At 41.3% G+C, this 24,426-nt stretch overlaps 2 protein-coding genes across 3 annotated transcripts in view; both read right to left on the bottom strand.

The window, feature by feature from the left end:
* Positions 1-9,509, bottom strand: part of xpo6 (exportin 6) — a 66,018-nt gene extending 56,509 nt beyond the window's left edge. The window contains exons 1-4 of the mRNA XM_014192154.3: positions 8,951-9,509; positions 5,826-5,916; positions 4,854-4,966; positions 375-572 (exon numbers count right to left, since the gene is read on the bottom strand). Coding sequence (XP_014047629.1) covers positions 375-572; positions 4,854-4,966; positions 5,826-5,916; positions 8,951-8,953 — 405 coding nt within the window. The 5' untranslated portion in view covers positions 8,954-9,509. The remainder of the gene's footprint in view (positions 1-374; positions 573-4,853; positions 4,967-5,825; positions 5,917-8,950) is intronic.
* Positions 9,510-13,234: 3,725 nt separating this feature from the next.
* Positions 13,235-24,034, bottom strand: antkmt (adenine nucleotide translocase lysine methyltransferase). Of its 2 annotated transcripts, XM_014192152.3 has the most exons (6): positions 23,934-24,034; positions 20,880-21,042; positions 19,150-19,254; positions 14,954-15,094; positions 14,344-14,394; positions 13,235-14,078 (listed from the first exon to the last, which is right to left on the bottom strand). In XM_014192152.3, the coding sequence occupies exons 2-6, from the start codon at positions 21,039-21,041 to the stop codon at positions 13,866-13,868; spliced, it is 672 nt and encodes a 223-aa protein (XP_014047627.1). In that variant the 5' UTR covers position 21,042; positions 23,934-24,034; the 3' UTR covers positions 13,235-13,865. The 2 variants fall into 2 exon arrangements, with proteins under 2 accessions (XP_014047627.1, XP_014047628.1); XM_014192153.3 differs by lacking the exon at positions 19,150-19,254.
* Between the last annotated feature and the right edge of the window lie 392 nt (positions 24,035-24,426).

The raw sequence follows: 24,426 nt of genomic DNA, 5'->3' as shown, positions 1-24,426 counted from the left end.
TGGCACAACTGTGGAAAGCATTGGAGTAAACATGGGCCAGCATCCCTATGGAACGCTTAACACCTTGTAGAGTGCATGCACTGACAAATTGAGGCTGTTCTGAAGGCAAACGGGAGGGGGGAGGTTTCAGCTCAATATTAGGAAGTTATTAAATGTTTATCTACTCAACTTTGAGTTAATTTTTTGGCTCAGAAAACCTGGGGTGCCACCTATTCCTTCCTGATATGCAACAACTTGAGTTAGGTTTAGGGCTAGTGGAGATTTAGATGAACCTCTATGAACCATTTGAGAGGCACTAATCAAATAAAGCATTACCGTTTGGTATATTGGCAAAGCAAACATAACATATTTAACACAATTTTAGCAGGGCTCACCTGAAGGGTGTTGGTGAAGAAATCATGGTAGAACATGGGCCAGTCCTGGCGACCAATATCCACTATGACTTTACAGAGTTTGTTGCGTATGAAGAAGGGCATAGCTTTGTGCTGGGCCAGCAACAGCTTGGGCAGGCAGCTACGGATCTCCATTTTGTCCTGTGAGGCTACTCCCAGCCACATCTTATTGACCAGGTTCTGAAAAGGCAACAATGGGCAGATTTTCAGGTGTTATGACGACCACTTTGCATAACTTTATTTGAACTAGCCAAACTTGTTTTAAAACACTATTATAACTTATCATGATCATAACCATAATTAGGCCTATAATGTGATAGCTGAGACTCAAAGTGTAGGGTGTCTTCTCTTGCATATTCATTCCAGTCATCAGCAACACACCACTAGGTTGGGTACATGTGTAATGTCAATGTGTTAACAATAACAAGGGTTATAAAATGACTATGGGTTGAGGGAAATTCAAATTTTAACAGATAATTTTTTTTAACATTTTGGAAAAGGTGTACATTGTGAGAACCCTGGAGTAGGTTTAGCCATTAATTACCGTTCTGCATCATAACACGATCATAAAATCCTAAAATGTTGCAACATTATGAGCTATCCAACACGTTTTCTGACAGTTTTTACATGTGCCATGGAAGTACTTCTTGACGCTATTATGCAGCCGTTATAATCAAGTGTCATAAGACTAAGAATATCGCAATATGTCACAATGCATGAATATATGCACTTATTGCATTATAATAATACATTTAATTTGAAGTGCTTTTCAAGACACCCAAAGTCACATACACAAGAAATTATATTGTCATAATATATATTTGACAAGTTATGACACATGCTATGAAGCTTAATAACACTTATGAACCGTTATGGAGGACAGCTTATATCTTTGGGCTTTTAGTGATGTTCATAATTATAAATTACAGTGAGAAAAAAATGTATTAAAGGGATACTTTTGGATTTTGGCAAAGAGGCCCTTTATCTACTTCCCCAGATTCTGATGAACTCATTGATACCATTTTTATGAAGAAAGTTAGATGTAGTTTCACGAGCCAATGCTGACTCTGGGGAAGTAGATAAAGGGCCTCATTCCCAAAATCCAAAAGTATCCCTTTAATAATATACTTTAGGCTACAGAAACAATTGCAAAGGCCTCCATAACCTTACATTACAGATGCTCTCTCCTAGTACCCAAAGAGGTACCCATAACACAGTTTCAGAAAAAACATTCTTATGACCTGTTCAGTGTTAAGAGAAAATCCTGTGTTATGGCATGTTTAATATTGATGGCGGCACACTTTCGGAAATCATGAAGAAAAACAGCAGCTTATTTTCAAGCTATATTGCCACAGGACCCAGGGCTGACCACAAGATGCAGACTCATCCCAATCCCCAAATGAGTTCCTCATTAAAAGGCTATCACCAAAGTTCATGAAGCATTAGTGATGGAAATAGTCTTCAAGTGTGGAGAGCCTTCAATTTTTGTTTCATCTAATAAGAAAATGATCCGGCAGTCCGTTTCTTTAGCCTAGCCCCGATAATATATCTTACCCATTTTTATAAGAGGTGTGAACGTTTAAATGTTAAAACTAAATTAGGATCCTTAACAAACCAAATTTAAATCACAGTGCAGTTAACACTAAAAATATTATTTTCTGTGTTACAGCCTAACTAGACGATAGGATATAAAAGGCCTTGGGAAAGCTGTGTCATTTAAAGTTATACTCCGCGATATCACGTACATGCAGAAAGTAAACAGCATAGTGGGTCAATTTCCACAACAACTAAGAGTGGAGCGCAAGGCTGCACTTCGCCGCTGTTTTTGTGCCCTGGCTACCACGTAGAGCCCTGCACAGGCACGCATTTTAAGCCCTACCCATGCCCGCGATATTCAGGCCCTACCCAATCTACCCAGACCCGATTGCTTCTGCCAAATTTAAAACCCAGCCCTGCCAGAAACCAGAAATAACTTCCTCTGTTAGTAAATCCATTAGCTGCTCCTCCCACTCGCAGACTCCCTGCGCGCAGGCACCTCGCTCTGCATGCATTCTGCTCATGGCAGCTGAGTCGGTGAGTAACCATAGCAATGGCTCTCTTTGGGGTGCTCTTCTCAATGATGAGACAGAGAGCAGTTGGCTACTTTTCGTCAGTCTAAACTCAAGGAACATTATTTTCTGTGAAATAATCTCTTCTGTCTTACATTTGACAAGGTTGAAGCACTTCTGACACCATGTTATGATCTTAGTCCGATATGACTGTACTGCGCAGCAGAGAACGAGCAAATGGCTCAGCTTCAAATTGTTAGTGATCAATTTAGTGATACTGTGAACAGCGTGAAGTAAACCCATGCACATGCGCAGATACTTTGTGTGACTGTGTGAGAGCAGTGTTGCATCTCGCTCATCTCAATATCCTAGCCTATTCATTGATGGGCCCTGCTTTACTGAAGTTGAAAACATTGCAAGCAAAGAAATTGCGAGATACAGCTTTTGATTGTCGATAGACCTAGTGCACGATTCAGACCGGCCACTAGGCAGACAACCTGCCTATACTGTGCCCATCTCTCTCCATCCCTTGCTAGCTCGCTATGAAAGATGTGAGTGTCTTAGGAGTCTATTCATAGCGGAATCGAATCTTGACACTTAGAAATGGGAGTCGACACTGGGAGGAATAAATTATTTTGAAGTCGGCTCACCACCACTACGTCACTGTTGTTAACAGATGGAAAAAAGGCGACAGCAGCGAAGTGCTGTAAGGCAATACTAAAAGAAGTTAAATGAGAAGGAAATGCAAACTTTGCGAGGTGGAATTGAGGTACAGTAATGTTAGTACAGGTGCAATGCTTAACCATCTGAAAGGAACGCACCGTAAGACCCAAACCGTTGCTGGCAGCTACATTGTGAATTCACATGGTATTTTATGAATTTTCTTATAATTTAAACGGAAAAACAATTTTTTCAAATTGTTTAAACTAAGAAAATTGTTTCATTTGTGACATGCCTCATTTTATTTAACCCTTGTTTTACAAGGCAAGTTGACACATTCTCGTTGACTGAGAACACACTAATTTACAGCAACGACGTTCGGAAGTCAGCCATGCACTGATGCACATATAAAAATACAGACTAGAATAAGTTTATTTTCACGAGGGAACTTCTTGTTTGGAGGTTCCAAAAATATATCTGCATAATGACTACAACGTTAATGTTTTCAACAACAGTCATCAAACACCAATGAGCCTACACAAAGGACATGCATCCAAGAACCTCTTGGAGAGACCCATTTCCATGGAAACATGGAAATGATCATCAAGCAAAGTGATGTTGAAAAGATACACAGTACAAGTTCCAACGAACAGAATACAAATTCAAAACCAACGTACAAAATTCCAATTATGCCGCTACAATCATCACCCAGGAAACTACTACTCTGAAAAAGTGTAGCCCATACACAGCTGCAAAAACCCATAGAAACAATAAAGCATGTCAACCTTCCACTGACCTAATCAGGCTTCACACCACTACCAAGTCACAACAAGCTTAGCCATAAATACAGCCGTACCAATTGAAATATCAACAGGTTAGCCAATGTTAGTTTAGTATAAAATAAACTATACTTTAAAGTCCTGTATCTCCGAGCAAAGAGATGTCTTTACCACAATGTCTCATGTTCTGAAAATGTCAATGTGTGACATCTGCATTAAGTACTGAGAATTTCTTGAGTTTATTTATCAACAGAAAGCAGCCCCATTAAAATAACCATTGCTATGTAATGGTGTGCTCTTATTACTACCGGACACGGTGATGCGTTGTGAGGTCTGCACAACGCATCACGGGGGAAAACTACCTGCACTCCAGGACACCTACAGCACCCGATGTCACAGGAAGGCCAAAAAGATCATCAAGGAAAACAACCACCCGAGCCACTGCCTGTTCACCCCGCTACCATCCAGAAGGCGAGGTCAGTACAGGTGCATCAAAGCTGGGACCGAGAGACTGAAAAACAGCTTCTATCTCAAGGCCATCAGACTATTAAACTGCCATCACTAACACAGAGAGGCTGCTGCCTACATACAGATTCGAAATCATGGCCACTTTAATAAATGGATCACTAGTGACTTAAAAAAAATGCCCCTTTAATAATGTCTACATATCTTACATTACTCATCTCATATGTATATACTGTATTTTATACCATCTATTGCATCTTGCCTATGCCGCTCGGCCTTCACTCATCCATATATTTATATGTACATATTCTTATTCCATCCCTTTACATTTCGTTGCATTAGCTAGTTGTGAAATTGCTAGATATTACTTGTTACATATTACTGCACTGTCGGAACTAGAAGCCTAAGCAATTCTCTACACTCGCATTAACATCTACTAACCATGTGTATGTGACCAATAACATTTTATTTGATTTTGACTATTCATAACGTTCACCAAATTAACTTACCTCAAACACTGTGAGACTGTACATCATCACATACTCGTTGCGAGTGTTGGAGAGGAAGAACAAGCAGTGGCGCCAAGCTCCCATCTGCTGAGCAAAGTTATTCAGCAGCTCTTCTGCAGAAAGGGCAGAAATAAAGGAAGTACAAGATTAAACATTTTTTGGAGTCATTTCAAGTCATTGCTTACATAAAAAAAGTAATTATGACAACTTATCACAAATATAATAACATTTCTATAGTGCTTTTCATAAGAATGTCAAAGCGCTTAAAATGCAAAAAACAAACAAGCAATACATCATCATGAGTAGCTTAGCTAGTTAGGTCAACCAATAGAGGCCAAGTCTGAGTGCATGCATGCTCTAATGATGAAGAGAGACAGTTCATGACATGATCAGAGGAAGATGGTCAGGGCGATGGTTGATGAGTCTAGTGCAGGACTACGGAACCAGTCTGTCGTGTAGCTACTGGACCTCTCCTCCTTCACAATGTGCAGCACCCACTTGGGCGATGCCTCAGCAGCTCTGGGCGCCAGAAAGCTCACCAAACACAGTTCAGAGTAGTAGCCCTTCGTCCTCACTACAAGCCTTTTGCCTCAGCACTGAATTATTTTACTTTACAAATATGAGGATATATCTGTAATTAAAAATGCATCCACACTCTATAGTCCATAGCAAATCAATATAAAAAGTTCCGCAAACTGGCCACCATTTCGCCACCAAATGTTCCATGACAATAGAGTTGAATGAATGCAATTATCATGGAACTTTGAGCCAACATAGCAGCACCCATTACAATTTTAAGATCACATATCAAGTGCACCACAGTACATGGCTCTGGTCCATCCTACTATAATGCCAAATTTCATAAGGGTGACCAGACTTGCTCAGAAGGTTGCACAACAATACTTTTGAATATTGAGGTTTCTGCACCCATATCAAATTTAGGCACGGTACTACCACCAGTGCCACACTCACCAATCTCTCTCTTACGCTCGTTGGTTGTACAGCTGTGGAAGAACTCTGTCATGAGACTCTCCAGAGCGCGCAGTGAGCTCTCCTCTGATGCCTGCCGGATCAAAGGAAGAAGGGAGCGAGGGAGGGAGGAATGATAGAAAGGCGGGGAATAGGAATTGGAAAATATGAGCGATAGAGAGCTTTAAGAAAATATTGTTAGTTTATCAAAGTTAAGAATGTGAACTAAACTCACTCCACAGCTAGCTTACAATTTTGCCAATGGAGCTAGCGAATTGGATTGTTTTCTTTAGCTCCTTTGGTTGGTACGTTGTCAAGGGCGGTCCGAGTGTTTGCAATCAGAGGATCACTAGTTCGAGCCCGGTATGGGGACAGGGACAGTAGAGGAAAGTACCCTGTTAGCAGCACACTGATGACAGTTTCATTAAGCTGGGAATGCACTACACGATTTTGGCCACGATTTAGTTTGAGATCAGAGAATAAATCCCGATGTTGTTGCCTACTCGGGGCGTGCGGCTGTCACCGACGCTCATTGAATGTGAGTGGGTCATAGAGACAATCTAGGGGCTACGGATCCAGTCTTCGAGCTGTACGGATATTTTCAAACATGTTTGATTTTATCGGCACAAAATCTGCAATGCTGTTGTAGTGTGAGATATGCAACGAAAGATTTTGAACAGTGATCAGCAATAGCCAATGAGATGATAATGTTGATTCGCATCACCCAGAATGTGTATACTCTCGAGCATGGGCGATGACTACTACTAGTATGTGTTTGTAGCCTTTAACCAAAGCATCAAATCGTTACAGCTCTGAAGTTCACAAGAAATGTTATTGAACTCAAAATATATAGGCTACACACACTACATCAAATCAAATGTATTTATATAGCCCTTCTTACATCAGCTGATATCTCAAAAGTGCTGTACAGAAACCCAGCCTAAAACCCCAAACAGCAAGCAATGCAGGTGTAGAAGCACGGTGGCTAGGAAAAACTCCCTAGAAAGTCCAAAACCTAGGAAGAAACCTAGAGAGGAACCAGGCTATGAGGGGTGGCCAGTCCTCTTCTGGCTGTGCCGGGTGGAGATTATAACAGCACATGGCCAAGATGTTCAAATGTTCATAAATGACCAGCATGGTCAAATAATAATAATCATAGTAGTTGTCGAGGGTGCAACAAGTCAGTAACACAAGAGTGTCAGTTGTTTTTTTTCATAGCCGATCTTTGAGAGTATCTCTACCGCTCCTGCTGTCTCTAGAGAGTTGAAAACAGCAGGTCTGGGACAGGTAGCACATGACGAAAAGTATGTAGACACCTGCTCATCGAACATCTCATTCCAAAATCAGGGTCATTAATATGGAGTTGGTCCCCCCTTTGCTGCTATAACAGCCTCCACTCTTCTGGGAAGACTTTCCAGTAGATGATGGAACATTGCTGCAGGGACTTGTTTCCATTCAGCCACACAAGCATTAGTGAGGTTGGGCACTGATGTTGGGTGATTAGGCCTGGCTCGCAGTCATCCCAAAGGTGTTTGATAGGGTTGAGGTCAGAGCTCCGTGCAGGCCATTCAAGTTCTTCCACACTGATCTCGACAAACCATTTCTGTATGGACCTTGCTTTGTGCAAGTGGGCATTGTCATGCTGAAAAAGGAAAGGGCCTTCCCCTTTCCTAGTTGGAAGCACAAAATTGTAGAATGTCATTGTATGCTGTAGCATTAAGATTTCCCTTCACTAGAACCAAGGGGCCTAGCTCGAACCATGAAAAACAACCGCAGACCATTATCCTTCCTCCATTAAACTTTACAGTTGGCACTATGCATTGGGGAAGGTAGCGTTCTCCTGACATCCTCCAATCCCAGATTTGTCTGTCAGAATGCGTGATTCAGAGTGATTCATTACTCCAGAGAAGGTGTTTCCATTGCTCCGGAGTCCAATAGCAGCAAGCGTTACACCACTCCAGCCGCAGCTTTGAGCCACAGCTAATTCTTAACTACGTTAAAATGTAATCACATCAATGTTTTAGCAAGACAGCGTGGTATCGAGAATCCTCACGACCAAGTGAAAAATCTTGTGTGACCCCGTCTATGTCACATTGTTTAGTCTGCACACCACTACGTTGGGGGGGGTGAAAAAAACGACAGGAATGACAATGGTTTAATGTGAGAGGCGCAACAATGTTAGGATTTTGAAAGTAATGTAGTGTACACACAGCTTTAGGGGCAGTAAGGTCAAATGGGTGTCACAAATTTATACAAATTGCATAGGGCCCTGGACAGATGCTTCACTGTGACGCATATGGAAAATACTCACAAACTTCCTCATCGCATTGGTAATTTCCACTCAACTGCCATTCATAATCATAGTATAATGGTATGCACTAAACTAGCAGCAAAGGGGTCTGTGATGACAACTAAAATGTCAATTCACTATTTAAGAGAGAATTGTGTTCAATTATTAGCATTTGAGTCAGGAAGGACAGTATAGCAAAAAGGAATATAGCGATTCCTCTGCATATCATATAGCAAAAAGGAATATAGTGATTTCTCTGCATATCTGAAGCATCTTGCAGATCAAAAGGCCCGAATTCTTCAAATGGGCCGCAACATGCAAGGATTACTCAATGCAAATACTTGGTCTTGCAAGATGGGCGTCTTGTGTCGCAGACAGACGAATTCGACACACATCCCGGAAACCAGGTAGCCTAATCATGTGTGGAGTACAAACAAGAACCGTTATCTTGTGCGACAGGGTTTGAATGCTCTTTAAAATGTATCTTCTTCCAGAATTCTGGAATTATATACTGGGAAAATATCGTTGAATAGATCAGTTAGAAAGCTTTAAAGCTATGATACGCCACATTTGACGATACCGGTAACTAACACATACATGCAAATGATCAGCGAAATAAATGGATATGACTCAATACTAAGGGTTTCACATTTTCATACAAATATTATACTCAGTAAAGGATAGACAATTTCTGTTCAGTTATCGCTTTGCTGAAGTCTACAGCATCTATTCTACATTGTCCGCTATGTATTGGATTTTTAATAGTATCCATTTCCTGACATGTTAGTTAATTAGCTAATTAACTGTAATAATGTGGCAAACTAAAACACATACTCACCATGTTCGGAGTTAATTTTGATGGCTCTCCTGGCGTCCAATAAATATTTGTAGCAAGCAGGCTACTTGAGGTGTTGGCTACACCGGCAGAGGCTCATGTTGTGGCAATGGGCCCACTCGCGACTACAAGACATTGCATCATAAAAATGCAGGTAAAGTCATTTATTAATATAGATGTCGATACAATGTATGGCTTTTAAGAGACGACCCTTGCTATTGTTGATAATGTTGCTACACAGGGTTTAGTGGAGGTGAACCAGACATGTAGCTAACTCTGCCTAGCTGTTGCAGTGGGAACCCCGGTTAAAAATAAAGCACGCATTAAAGATTGTCTGTTTGAGGGGTTTGCGTCGTAAGTCCTCCGGAAAATCGAATACAAACTGAATTTACAGCAGCGTGCTTTGTTCCTGTTTTCTGTGTTATTCTCCTCAAGCGGCTCTGCCCTGCCCAGACCCAGTGTTAGCTTTGGCTAAGCTAACTGGTTGCTTTGGAGCGGCTGTACTGAGCCTGAGGCCTTGCAGTCGCAACTTCCTCCCTGTGAATCAGCCCCTCCCCACAGGAAGTAACATTGTAATCTTGAGCCGGATGAGTCCGCCGGCCACAAACAAAATATACCGTATTACATTAAATATTTTCACAAGTCTATCTATATTTGCAAATGCCCCACCAAGGGTGTCACATTTAGAATAGGAATTCTGTGTTATCAATTTACAGCACACACACATCAAGATCAACCCCACATGCTTCCCTCCACCCCATCAGAACCTTGGCCCGGTGCACATTTTTCTTTCTTTGAAGATACTCAGCAATGCCCATTACCCCCAGAAATGTCTGAGTGATGCATCAGAGCAGTGACACCGGTGTACCAAAAATTCGATATGAGATGCTGAGAGACACTAGTCTGAATCTCAGCCACCATCTGGCTCTGACTGTCATTGTCTGGAGTGGCCCGAGTGGGCTTTATAAACCCACATGAATCTTGCCAGTTAGACGCTGTTTCTGTCTACAGAGGGCTAAATAAACACACGCCAATCTTAACTCAGAATCAGGCATACAAGGAGCCCCTGGGGAATGATGTCCTCACCATGATCATTTGTGCCTGATCAGGTGTGTTTCGCCCTTAATCATCCCATGTCCTTTGCCTAGTGCTAAAAATGGTCTTCATGTTTTTGTGAAACTCACTCCAGATCTATATATTTTTGTATGTCACATACAACACCAAAACATTTTCTGAAAGGGAAAACAAAGGTTGGGTTGACTTTTGATGATCTGGTGAAAACTCAATCTTATTAGTCTTAAAACTGTTGAAGCTACAATCTAGCTCTTAACTGAGGGCTAGAACGGTAGCGAAGCGTGGGTTAAATCACTGTGGAAGCCATTAAAAAAACAAACATTTTAGTATTTATTAGCGATCCCCATTAGCTATTGCCAAGGCAGCAGCTACTCTTTCTGAGGTCCAAACACATTAAGGAAATTTCATTACACATAAAACAAAATATAAAACAGTACATCATAACATTATTACACCAGTACATATCTACAATACAAAATGTATAATACCACCATACAACAATATTACAATGTACATGTGTGTAGAGTGCTTGTGCTAGCGCCTGTGTGCATTCATATTACAACCTACGTATATTACAACCTATGTGTTTGCTCCATAACTTGTTACTTCATACACCTTTATGATCGTGATATACAGTGCATTCGGAAAGTATTCAGACCCCTTGACTTTTTACATTTTTTGTTACATTAGCCTTAACATTTATTAAATGTTTTTTCTCCTCAATCTACACACAATACCCTACACACAATACCCTACAAAGCAAAAACAGGTTTAGAATGTTTTGTGAATGTATTAAAAATAAAAAACGGAAATATGACATTTACATAAGTATTCAGACCCTTTACTCAGTACTTTGTTGAAGCACCTTTGGCAGAGATTACAGCCTTGAGTCTTCTTGGGTAAGACGCTACAAGCTTGGCACACCTGTATTTGGGGAGTTTCTCCCATTCTTCTCTGCAGATCCTCTCAAGCTGTCAGGTTGGATGGGGAGCGTCGCTGCACAGCTATTTTCAGGTCTCTCCAGAAATGTTAAAATCGGGTTCAAGTCCGGGCTCCGGATGGGCCATTCATGGACATTCAGAGACTTGTCCCAAAGCCACTCCTGCGTTGTCTTGGCTGGTCGTTGTCCTTTTGGAAGGAGATCCTTCGCCCCAGTCTGAGTTCCTGAGCGCTCTGGAGCAGATTTTCATCAAGGATTTCTGTACTTTGCTCCGTTCATCTTTCCCCTTGGTCCAGACTAGTCTCACAGTCGCTGAAAAACATCCCCACAGCATGATTCTGCCATCACCATGCTTCACCGTAGGGATGGTGCCAGGTTTCCTCCAGACGTGACGCTTGGCATTCAGGTCAAAGAGTTAAATCTTAGTTTCATCAGACCAGATAATCTTGTTTCTCATGGTCTGAGAGTCTTTAGATGCCTTTTAGTAAACTCCAAGCAGGCTGTCGTGCCTTTTAATGAAGAGTGGCTCCTGTCTGACTACTCTACCATAAAGGCCTGATTGGTGGAGTGCTGCAGGGGTTGTCCTTCTGGAAGGTTCTCCCATCTCCGCAGACGAACTCTGGAGTTCTGTCAGCGTGACCATCGGGTTCTTGGTCACCTCCCTGACCAAGGCCCTTCTCCCCCGATGGCTCAGTTTGGCCGGGTGGCTAGCTCTAGGAAGAGTCTCGGTGGTTCCAAACTTCTTCTATTTAAGAATGATGGAGGTCACTGTGTTCTACGGGACCTTCAATGCTGCAGAAATGTTTTGGTACCCTTCCCCAGATCTGTACCTCGACACAATCCTGTCTCGGAGCACTACGGATAAGACATTAACAGTTTACAGACGGTAGTCAATTAAGGTCACAGTTACGAAAACTTAGGACACTAAAGAAGCCTTTCTACTGACTCTGAAAAACACAAAAAGAAAGTTGCCCAGGGTCCCTGCTCATCTGCGTGAACGTGCCTAAGGCATGCTGCAAGGAGGCATGAGGACTGCAGATGTGGCCAGGGCAATAAATTGCAGACCACTTGTAACACCTGCACAGGATCGGTACATCCGAACATCACACCTGCGGGCAGGTACAGGATGGCAACGACAACTGCCTGAGTCACACCAGGAACGCACAATCCCTCCATCAGTGCTCAGACTGTCCGCGATATGCTGAGAGAGACTGGACTGAGGACTTGTAGGCCTGTTGTAAGACAGGTCCTCAACAGACATCACCGGCAACAACGTCGCCTATGGGCATAAACCCACTGCCGCTGGACCAGACAGGACTAGCAAAAAGTGCTCTTTAACATTTTATCTTTATTTAACTAGGCAAGTCAGTTAAGAACAAATTCTTATTTTCAATGACGGTCTAGGAACAGTGGGTTAACTGCCTTGTTCAGGGGCAGAACGACAGATTTTTACCTTGTCAGCTCGGGGATTCGATCTTGCAACCTTTCGGTTACTAGTCCAACGCTTTAACCACTAGGCTACCTGCCGCCCTCTTTGCTGACGAGTCATGGTTTTGTCTCACTAGGGGTGATGGTCGGATTTGCGTTTATCGTCGAAGGAATGAGCGTTACACCGAGGCCTATACTCTGGAGCAGGATCGATTTGGAGGTGGAGGGTCCGTCATGGTCTGGGGCGGTATGTTACAGCATTGTCGGATTGAGCTTGTTGTCATTGCAGGCAATCTCCACGCTGTGCGTTACAGGGAAGACATCCTCCTCCCTCATGTCGTACCCTTCCTGCAGGCTCATCCTGACATGACCCTCCAGCATGACAATGCCACCAGCCATACTGCTCGTTCTGTGCATGATTTCCTGCAAGACAGGAATGTCAGTGTTCTGCCATGGCCAGCTAAGAGCCCGGATCTCAATCCCATTGAGCACGTCTGGGACCTGTTGGATCGGAGGGTGAGGGCTAGGGCCATTCCCCCCAGAAATGTCCGGGAACTTGCAGGTGCCTTAGTGTAAGAGTGGGGTAACATCTCACAGCAAGAACAGGCAAATCTGGTGCAGTTCATGAAGAGGAGATGCACTGCAGTACTTAATGCGGCTGGTGTCCACACCAGATACTGACTGTTACTTTTGATTTTGACGCCCCCCTTTGTTCAGGGACACATTATTCCATTTCTGTTAGTCACATGTCTGTGGAACTTGTTCAGTTTATGTCTCAGTTGTTGAATATTATGTTCATACAAATATTTTCACATACACATGTTAAGTTTGCTGAAAATAAACAGTTGACAGTGAGAGGATGTTTATTTCATTGACAGGTGTGTACCTTTACAAATCATGTCCAATCAATTGAATTTACCACAGGTAGACTCCAATCAAGATGTAGAAACATCTCAAGGATGATCAATGGACACAAGATGCACCTGAGCTCAATTTCAAGTTTCCTAGCAAAGGGACTGAATACTTACGTTAATAAGGTATCTGGTTTTTATTTTGAATAAATTTGCTAAAATGTCTAAACCTGTTTTTGCTTTGTCTTTATGGGGTATTGTGTGTAGATTGATGAGGACATGTTTTTATTTAATCCATTTTAGAATAAGGCTGTAAGGTAACATAATGTGGAAAAGGTATGGTTTTTAAAGATGTCTGGATTGTACTATGTGCTTGGTAGTTTATCTGTTGACAGGTTCATATACTCAGACGGCATCTCACTCCCTGTTCTTTTCTCAATTCTTTTCTCTAACTACCAACTCAACACTGTGAGGAGTGGGTCTCAGTCAGCTACTTGTGTCAACCCATGTAGATGAAAATGGTTTGTCCCTCCTCCTCAGACTACCAATGGTTTCTTCCATCAGACAAACGCTCATGCTTATGTCTCATGCTCATGTCTTCCTGGTCCAGACAGTTCTCTCACTTTCAGTTCAAACTGGTGATTTCAACTCTTTTAGGTACAGGTAGCACAGCACTCCCTGCTGGCAGTCTTTGGGCCTGCATGGTATAGGCCCAAGCTCTGTCTACACCATCTCCTTCAATCCTGCATGGAGTCCACTCAGTGAAGGGAAATCTACCGGCTACTACCAAGGCGTCATCTGGAAGCTCAGCCTCCATCTTCTCCTGCAGTAAAGAGAGCTAGGCAAACACATACACACATATTCATCCAGCTGTTTGTTTTTCAAATCAGTTGGCTAGCAGCTGTATTAATTGATTGCTAGCGAACAGGTGTTTTTGTTCCGGCAGTGAGAAGCCAGATGATATGGGAATTGAACCCTCATCCTCGTCACCAGTGGCACCATGCTCCAACTTACTGAGCAAATGGTTTGACCGCTATGGCTGAGTATCCATATCGTCTGCACACATTAATTAATAATGTGTGCCAATGCAAAAAAATACTTACCACGCTGGGGGCCAAAAACACAGTAACATTCTTACACTCAGTAAGGTCCACCTGGAATGAGAAATGCAAATATCATAATCCAAAAATAAACCTATTAGCCACATTTTATGTTTATCATAATTGTATTTTTACAGTGTAAACATGTCCTCTTTGAATGTAACTGAACAAAGCAATACAAACAGTGACCAAAAACAAATAAGAGTAACCAAGAAACTACAGTATGTAGGGTCCTGTGTTTTTCCTGACCTAATCTGGAAAACTCTGGGCCCTAACAATAAGGCTTGGTAAAACAACTAGTAGTAACTCTTTGTGGAACTAGTAATAGTGAAAAAGGTATAAAATATGTGGAAGAGTTTTACCAACAACCAAACATGTGAACTCAACTCAAAACTTAATCAACCCCTAGCCCCTGCCCCCAGGACATGTATGTCGTTTTTAAATAATTGGATAGGTGTAAGCAATATGCTGAAAATTCCAACAAGCCTATCAGAGTGCAAGATTAAGCTATTGGCCATATTGTTTAACTATCCAATCCTCTTAGATCTGAAGTGAAGAAGCTAGCAGTTGGTTTGGGGTTGAGAAAAAGACATAACATCTGCCCGTTTCACACCTTCCAGAGGTCTTCCTGCCGATACGACACCTTCCCATAATGACCTGCTCTCCATGCGTGGAAGTTAGCTAGACGAACTAACCAGGGGTTGAGTTCGTATCCTACTGTGGGACCAAAGCCGTGTTTGTGTGCTTCCAGCACCTGAAAAGATAAAAACATGAACTTGGTTCTCAAAGGTACCGTTTCTCTCTCTTTCACACATGCACACACACACCTTGTGGACACCAAAGTGCTGTTGCAGTTTACACCTTCAGCATACACTGATACCCATTCCATTTCTGCAGGAGCCCAAACTTAAAATTAGAGCTGAACGATATATTAAATGAATTCGAATGTACAGTTGAAGTAAGAAGTTTACATACACCTCAGCCAAATACATTTAAACTCAGTTTTTCACAATTCCTGACATTTAATCCTAGTAAAAATTCCCTGTCTTAGGTCAGTTAGGATCACCACTTTATTTTAAGAATGTGAAATGTCAGAATAATAGTAGAGAGAATGATTTATTTCAGCTTTTATTTATTTCATCACATTCCCAGTGGGTCAGAAGTTTACATACACTCAATTAGTATTTGGTAACATTGCCTTTAAATTGTTTAACTTGGGTCAAATGTTTCACGTAGCCTTCCACAAGCTTCCCACAATAAGTTGGGTGAATTTTGGCCCATTCCTCCTGACAGAGATGGTGTAACTGAGTAAGGTTTGTAGACCTTGCATGCAAACGCTTTTTCAGTTCTGCCCACACATTTTCTATGGGATTGAGGTCAGGGCTTTGTGATAGCCACTCCAATACCTTGACTTTGTTGTCCTTAAGCCATTTTGCCACAACTTTGGAAGTATGCTTGGGGTCATTGTCCATTTGGAAGACCCATTTGCGACCAAGCTTTAACTTCCTGACTGATGTCTTGAGATGTTGCTTCAATATATCCACATAATGTTCCTTCCTCATGATACTGTCTATTTTGTGAAGTGCACCAGTCCCTCCTGCAGCAAAGCACCCCCACAACATGATGCTGCCACCCCCGTGCTTCACGGTTTGGATGGTGTTCTTCGGCTTGCAAGGCTCCCCCTTTTTGCCTCCAAACATAACGATGGTCATTATGGCCAAACAGTTCTATTTTTGTTTCACCAGACCAGAGGACATTTCTCCAAAAAGTACGATCTTTGTCCCCATGTGCAGTTGCAAACCGTAGTCTGGCTTTTTCATGCTTCTTCCTTGCTGAGCGGCCTTTCAGGTTATATCGATATAGGACTCGTTTTACTGTGGATATAGATACTTTTGTACCTGTTTCCTCCAGCATCTTCACAAGGTCCTTTGCTGTTGTTCTGGGATTGATTTGCACAAAGTACGTTCATCTCTAGGAGACAGAACGTGTCTCCTTCCTGAGCAGTATGACGGCTGCGTGGTCCCATGGTGTTTATACTTGCGTACTATTGTTTGTACAGATGAACGTGGTACCTTCAGGCGTTTGGAAATTGCTCCCAATGATGAACCAGACTTGTGGAGGTCTACAATTTTTTTTCTGAGGTCTTGGCTGATTTCTCAAATGATGCCAATTAGCCTATCAGAAGCTTCTAAAGCCATGACATCATTTTCTGGAATTTTCCAAGCTGTTTAAAGGCACATTCAACTTAGTACACTTCTGACCCACTGGAATTGTGATACAGTTAATTATAATTGAAATAATCTGTCTAAACAATTGTTGGAAAAATTACTTGTGTCATGCACAAAGTAGATGTCCTAACCGACTTGCCAAAACTATAGTTTGTTAACAAGAAATTTGTGGAGTGGTTGAAAAATTAGTTTTAATGACTACAACCTAAGTGTATGTAAACTTCCGACTTCAACTGTATGTTTCTCAATAATCATGTTTTTATGAGCGTTTATGTCTGCTTGTTCTCGTCTCCTTCGCTCCTTCAGTGCTGCGTGAAGCTTACTATTTACACACACACACACACACACACACACACACACACACACACACACACACACACACACACACACACACACACACACACACACACACACACACACACACACACAGCCCTGTTAGGCACTGTTTTCCCACAGTTCTGTTAAAGATGGTAGGTGTTCAGCAGGCGTTAGCGAAGGACACTGGGTGCTAACTAGCTAGCTAGGAGGGCTCCGGTACATAGCAGGCGGGAGCGACACCAGTAGCTAGCTAGCCAGCCGTCCTTCACCCCCGAAAAACTCAGATAATACTTTTATTTCCCTTTTGACCTACATAGACAATCAGGGGAAATCCAGAATATCAAAAGTGTCACACAAGCATGAAGACAGGGTACTTGAGGGGGGGGGGGGGGGGCATAGAACGCTCCGAATTACGGGCCACAATCACACACTATTGTTTCTACTTGCTATTTGCATTTCAGGTTTGGTCCAACAGAATCAGTCATATGGACACTGAAACACATTGAGACATTATTTTACTGTAATAAAGGAAAAGTGAACCTTTATAACGATACCCTATTTATGTCTCCACTCCACAGAGCAAACACTACTAAAACAGGAGTGTAAATAAACATTCTGGAAAATATATTCTCAGTTTATAGCGGGAGGCATAACATACCGCTAGTAGCATTTTTTGCCAAAGACTGTTATACTAGCAGTCTAGTCTGTGTTTTATAAGTGTACAATAAGCATAAAACACAATTATATAAGCAATTGTCAACTCGTTCTCATTCTGAGAAATAAGGTAGGTGACTTAATTCCACATCTGAACAAAGTGGACAGGCTAGCATTCTGTTCAAACAGTTGGAGAGAGACAGAAGGGCATAACAATTCAAGTGTTCTAACTTGTTAGCTAGCAAATAGATCCAAGTTGTCTAAACTTGAAATATAAAGATTAGCTGGCTACTCACTAGCATGTGGGCTTGTACTTGAGAGATTGTTTATGAGACCTGTGTTCATTTTCTATAATGCCTGCTACAATAAGTTAGTCATTAGTGAATGTGCATTATGCATGGTTCTGGTTAAATTTGTAACAAAAAGGGCATTTTCATAGACAAACTTGAAAGCCAGATCAGTGATTATTGCAAAAAAGCAGGTTAAACTATTTTAATAAATAGTCGCACACTCCATATTTTAACTCCCAGTAATTTATTGGGTATTTACCAACATTTCGGCATCACTGTGCTTTCTTGGTAATGTCATGAATACTTGAACCAAGTTATGTAGACAAACAGTGTAATTAGTGCAAACAATGACAATAGTGAGGGGTGTGTCATAATGATTAAGTTAATTAGTGAAACTTAAAAAAACAATCGTTTATGCCATATTAAATATATTAGGCTATTGTTATCATATAGAAACAATTGAATATTGCACATAATATTAGCATCAACATACATTATTGTTTAATTCAATTTCGCATGACTATCCAGCAGCGTCTCACTTTGTTGAAGCTAACCATCCAATCTCCTCCCTCAAATACACAGGCATTGAGTCTGTTGCTCTACCAAGTAGAGGAGGTAACATCGAGATCCTACTACTTCTAAAAAGGGAGGCTTACTGGATATCCTATCTAAAACATTGATCGCTAGTGGTTTGAATATTGACTTTGATCTCAGGCCCTTCTTATGAACAATTTTAAATTTTATGAACAAGTCTTATAAATTGATATATTCTTTCTACAGCCTATTAGCATACACCTAATATGTTCCCCGGTTGATGATGCTTATTATGCATTAAGGTTGAACCAAAAGATTACATGTAACAAATATGAAATGAAATATGAAACAATTAAATATGTGAAATTGAATTAAACAATAATGCATGTTGATGCTAGTATTATGTACAATATTCAATTATGTTTCTATATGATAACAATAGCCTAATATATTTAATATGCCATAAACTATTGTTTTTTTAACAGTTTCACTAATTAACTTCATAATTATGACACTCCCCTCACTATTGTCATTGGTTGCACTAATTACAATGTTTGTCTACATAACCTGGTTCAAGTGTTCATGACATTACCCTGAAGAAGGCACAGTGGTGCCGAAACATTGGTAAATACCCAATAAATTACTGGGAGTTTATATATGGAGTGTGCGACTCGCTTTATTTTGATAGTTTATAGTCAGCACCTCCACACAAACATATTTTTCAGGGTGTGCGCCAGCTCATGTTTTTTATTGAACTATTTTAAGAAAATAATTAAATTATTTACAATCCTGCCATCACCGGAGCCCAAGTCCACAAGGTTACCATGTCGACCACTCAGCAGTGCCATCACATTCCGCACTTGTTTCTTGCTGGCGGGGAGATAGGGCACCTGCAGAAAATATCGCAACCCACATCGGTTATCAGAACTAGGAGACAGAAATGTCTTTAACACTTTACTTAAAAGCCTACAGATGCAATGTACTACGATGTGGTTATAATGCATTGTAAGAGTTGTCATGAGCATGTATAACGCCCTTGTCTTATAAAGGCGTCAGCATGCTTCTGTTCGGCTGGCGACTAGCTGACCTCAGCTAGTCGAACCGAACGAAGGTGCTCGCATACTCCCTTAAAATACCTTCACTTGAAAAACAAGAAAAAAGCAGAAATGGTACTATGTGGCTCAGTTGGTAGAGCATGGCGTTTCCAACGCCAGGGTTGTGGGTTTGATTCCCACGGGAGACGAGTACGAAAATGTATGCCCTCATTACTGTAAGTTGGCCTGGATAAGAGTGTCTGCTAAATTACTCCAGTCCTTGGGGCCTAATTGGTCTCACATTTTTTCCCCCAGCCCCAGCGAACACACCTGACTCCAATAATCAACTAATGATGATCTTCAGTTTAGAATGCAATCAGTTTGACACCACTCCGGTACCCCAAGGACTGGAGTTGCTCATCCCCGTCTTATAATCATCTCATAATGATTCTGATTTAATAAAAAAATGGCAATCCGTGAATAGTACATCCATTTTGGGACTTTTACATTTAATGATAAACCCATAGATTCTCAAAGAATATGACTTATAAAAGCCTCATGAGCTCAGTTCAACTGTCGTGCGTACCCCAGCAGAATCCAAAATATAAGCTTATTTTACTCTATTGTTTGTAAACAATGTCATTGTAAACAAACACTGTATAGCGTCATGGTTAAAACTATCATTTTGGTATCATGGATGGTCAGTCCTTGCATCCATAGCTCTGCCTATGAATTTGAGAGTGGTTACTGATTACATTTCTCCAGCCCCATCCCACAGCTGTTAACCAAAACAGTGGCGGGTAGCCCTCTTTGTTATTGAACGGAGCTTGCCCATTTAGAAATGTGATATAAAGACAGGAATAGCATATTATAAGCCTTATTATAAGACATTATAAAGGCTCATATTATAAAGCATTATTCCTGGATGCTTTAAAGTGAAGTGTAAACTATAGAGCCGACACAATTCCCCAATCCTCATGACAGAAAGACAAGTCTGATCTACATAATATACACTGAACAAACATATAAAACGCAACATGTAAAGTGTTGGTCCCATGTTTCATGAGCTGAAATAAAATATAGCAGAAATGTTCCATATGCACAAAAAGCTAATTTCTCTCAAATTGTGCACAACATTCCACAGCCCACAATCAACCGCCTGATCAACTCTACGCAAAAGAGATGAGGTATGAGGCAAATGGTGGTCATACCAGATACGGACTGGTTTTCTGATCCACGCCCCTGCATTTCTTTTTAAGGTATCTGTCCCCAACAGATGCATGTCTGTATTCCCAGTCATGTTAAATCCATAGATTAGGGCCTAATTAATTAATTTATTGTGACTGATTTCCTTATATGAATAGTAACTCAGTAAAATCTTTGAAATTGTTATATGTTACATTTATATTTTTGTTCAGTATATTTATATCTGATGATTCTGTAATTTAATTGCACCCCAGTGAACACAACCCAGGTCTTACCTGTAACCTCAGAGGGACTTTTCGAAATCCCGGCATGAGAACCCCTGCCCACATGCCATAGACAGCTAGCCCTGTGCCAGCAGTTATCTGGACAATTCCCCAAGCACCTAGATGTTTCTCCTTGAACTCTGCAAGAAACTCTTCCGGACTGTCCTCTTCCATACTTGAAATAAAACAAATATATATTTAGGCAATAAAGAAATGTGTTATATTTAAGCAATAAGAACCGAGGGGGTGTGGTATATGAACAAAATACAATGGCTAAGGGCTGTTCATAAGCACGAAGCAGCGCGTTATGCCTGGACACAGCCCTTAGCCGTAGTATATTGGCCATATACCACAAACCCCCCGAGGTAACTTAATGCTATTATAAACTGGTTACCAACGTAATTTGAACAGTAAAATCATTGGTTTGTCATACCCGTGGTATACAGTCTGATATGCCACGGCTTTCAGCATGCAGGAGCCAAATTACCCAGTTTATAATATGCAGTTAGTATAGCCTAGTAGTCTCTAGTCCTGTTGCAGCACATAATCTAATGAGTCTTTATCAGGGCTATCAATAAACCTGGAATATTGAAAGATGATAGCTAACGACACATTCCTGTTCTGGAAAAAATATAATTGAATGGTGTTTCATCTTTGTATGACTCAGTTTTTACTACAATATAGGCTAGTTTATTACAAATGACATTCATAAACTTTCAACATACAGTGCATTCGGAAAGGATTCAGACCCATTGACTTTTTCCACATTTGGTTACGTTACCGCCTTATTCTAAAATTGATGAGGGAAAAACATTTTTAGAATCAATCTACACACAATAACCCATAATGACAAAGCAAAAACAGGTTTAGAAATTTTAGCTAACTTATATATAAAAAAAACAACAGAAATATGACATTTACATAAGTATTCAGACCCTTTACTCAGTACTTTGTTGAAGCACCTTTGGCAGTGATTACAGCCTTGACGCTACAATCTTGGCACACCTGTATTTGGGAAGTTTCTCCTATTCTTCTCTGCAGATCATCTCAAGCTCTGTCAGGTTGGATGGGGAGCGTCGCTGCACAGCTATTTTCAGGTCTCCAGAGATGTTCGATTGGGTCCAAGTCAGGACTCTGGCTAGGCCACTCTTGGACATTCAGAGTGTTGTCCTGAAGCCACTCCTGTGGTATCTTGGCTGTGTGCTTAGGGTCGTTGTCCTGTTGGAAGGTGAACCTGAGCGCTCTGGAGCAGGTTTTCATCATCTGTACTTCATCTGTACTTTGCTCCGTTCATCTTCCCCCTTGATCCTGACTAGTCTCCCAATCCCTGACGCTGAAAAACATCCCCACAGCATGATGCTGCCACCATTATGCTTCACCATAGGGATGGAATTGGCCAGGTGATGAGCGGTGCCTGGTTTCCTCCAGACGTGACGCTTGGCATTCAGGCCAAAGAGTTCATTCTTGGTTTCATTAGAAAAGAGAATCTTGTTTCAAATGGTCAGTGTCCTTTAGGTGCCTTTTGGCAAACTCCAAGCGGGCTGTCATGTGCCGTTTACCAAGGAGTGACTCCCATCTGGCCACTCTACCATAAAAGCCTGATTGGTGGAGTGCTGCAGGGGTTGTCCTTCTGGAAGGTTCTCCCATCTCCACAGAAGAACTCTGGAGCTCTGTCAGAGTGACCAAGTTTTGGTCACCTCCCCGACCAAGGCCCTTCTCCCCTGATTGCTCAGTTTGGCCAGGCGGCCAGCTCTAAGAAGAGTCTTGGTGGTTTCAAACTTCTTTCAATTAAGAATGATGGAGGCCACTGTGTTCTTGGGGACCTTCAATGCTGCAGAAATGTTTTGGTACCCTTCCTCAGATCTGTGTCTCGAAACAATCCTGTCTCAAAGCTCTACGGCAATTCCGTTGACCTCATGGCTTGGTTTTTGCTCTGAGATGCACCGTCAACTGTCTGACCTTATATAGACAGGTGTGTGCCTTTCCAAATCGTGAGGGCTGAGGGGCTTACGTTGGCTAATCATTAGGACCAAAGACAAATATGGCTGCGAGGATTCCCCCAAGTGCATAAGGCGATGGTAAGTGGACAAGGGTGTGTCTTTTATGAGTTTGAAATGCAGCCTATAATGCTCAGAGTAAATCATTGAATTTATGGGGGAAATACCCAACCTATATGCAATAAGAAAAATCAGGCAGACATTTCCTAAATTGCGTTATGGAAGCCCCCCATCTCCATACAGTTTTCGGTTTCCAAAACTATAATCTGTAACGCTAAGAACACACCGACAGCAAAATTGCATTTTTGTACACCAGAATTACATTCATTTCCAATGAAACACTGCGTTTGCCTTGCAGCATTGTTGCAGAGCGTTCGGTGTGGTGCATATGTTGGATTTATCAAACGTATGCATAGACGGCTTGACAGAAATGGTAGGTTAATGTTGAACTTTTGCTGCATACATATCCAGGTGATGCTGCGTACTATTTTGCGCAACAAAAATGTTTTATGATATAGCCAATTGTGACTTTGTGGCTATGGAATCTAGTTGAAACCGTTTATCATCTGCACACGGGCAGATCAAAATCAAGCCTTCGCCCAATCTTTGTCCAAATAATCAATAACAAAAACCAGGAACTACTGCTGCTCATAATCACAATCTGGTCATCGCTAGAAGGGATCCAGTTTTTGTCAAATTAACGTCAGATTTGACTTTTCGTAGCAGATGAGTAGAATTGTGTTCAGGTTAATTAAAGGTTTAGCTAAAATGCGCGTTAATTTGACAAAATCTGGATCCCTTCTAGCCATGACCCATACTATAATTAAACGTGAGCCTTCACAGATTCTCGCGGTTTCATCTCCACGAGAGATGACCGACTGTGCTGATCCACTGTTTTGACGAGATCTTGCATTTCTGAGCTAACCTTTTATTACTTGTTATAACGAACAAGCAATGTGACATAACTCGCTTGAGGATTTACGAGGACAGAAGTTATGCATTCATTTGTTCTAATACGTGATACAATGTAGGTAAGAGAAAATAAAATAACCGTGTAGCAAATACAGACCTGTCAAATTGCAACCTTTGACGGATCTTACTCGTGACGGACCGGACGAATGAGTCCGTCTGCTAATGCGTTGTACCAGCATATAATCTATTGCCTTTCTACGTTCCACTGTACTCCAGGTGGTTTCTGTATTTTGTTTAAATATTAACTAAACATATACAGTTAGCCTCAATGTTAAGCCTCTTAAAAATGTGTTATTTGGATCTCTTAGTCTTACACATTATCTCCATTCTCCAAAACTTTTAGGCTTGGTTTAATTAAAGGGTTAGGCCACCCAAATAAAAATACATTTTGATTTCTTTACCCTGTAAGCAGGGGTAATGTCAATCCACCAAGTCTGTTACAAAACGTTTCTTGGACAAAAGCAAACGGTAACGTGGTGCGACATAAATAAATCCAAGCAGAATCAGTGGAATGTAAACACCCCAGGTGTGAAAAATGCTAATATCGGTATGACATGAATGGTATTCTTGCCACAAATGCTAAAACATTA

This window comes from Salmo salar, chromosome 03, assembly GCF_965601325.2.
Source record: "Salmo salar chromosome 03, fSalSal1, whole genome shotgun sequence".
In the NCBI taxonomy this organism is placed as follows: domain Eukaryota; kingdom Metazoa; phylum Chordata; class Actinopteri; order Salmoniformes; family Salmonidae; genus Salmo; species Salmo salar.
This window is presented reverse-complemented; position numbering and strand designations above follow the sequence as displayed.

Bases quoted from the DNA above. Each gene is read 5' to 3' on its own strand.
- antkmt (XM_014192152.3), bottom strand. From the start codon at position 21,041: ATGGAAGAGGACAGTCCGGAAGAGTTTCTTGCAGAGTTCAAGGAGAAA. The intron at 15,095-19,149 runs GTAAATAATTTA...TTATCTTTTCAG, and splicing joins GCTCCGGTGATGGCAGGATT to GTGCTGGAAGCACACAAACA. The intron at 14,395-14,953 runs GTGTGAAACGGG...TTCTCATTCCAG, and splicing joins GGCAGGAAGACCTCTGGAAG to GTGGACCTTACTGAGTGTAA.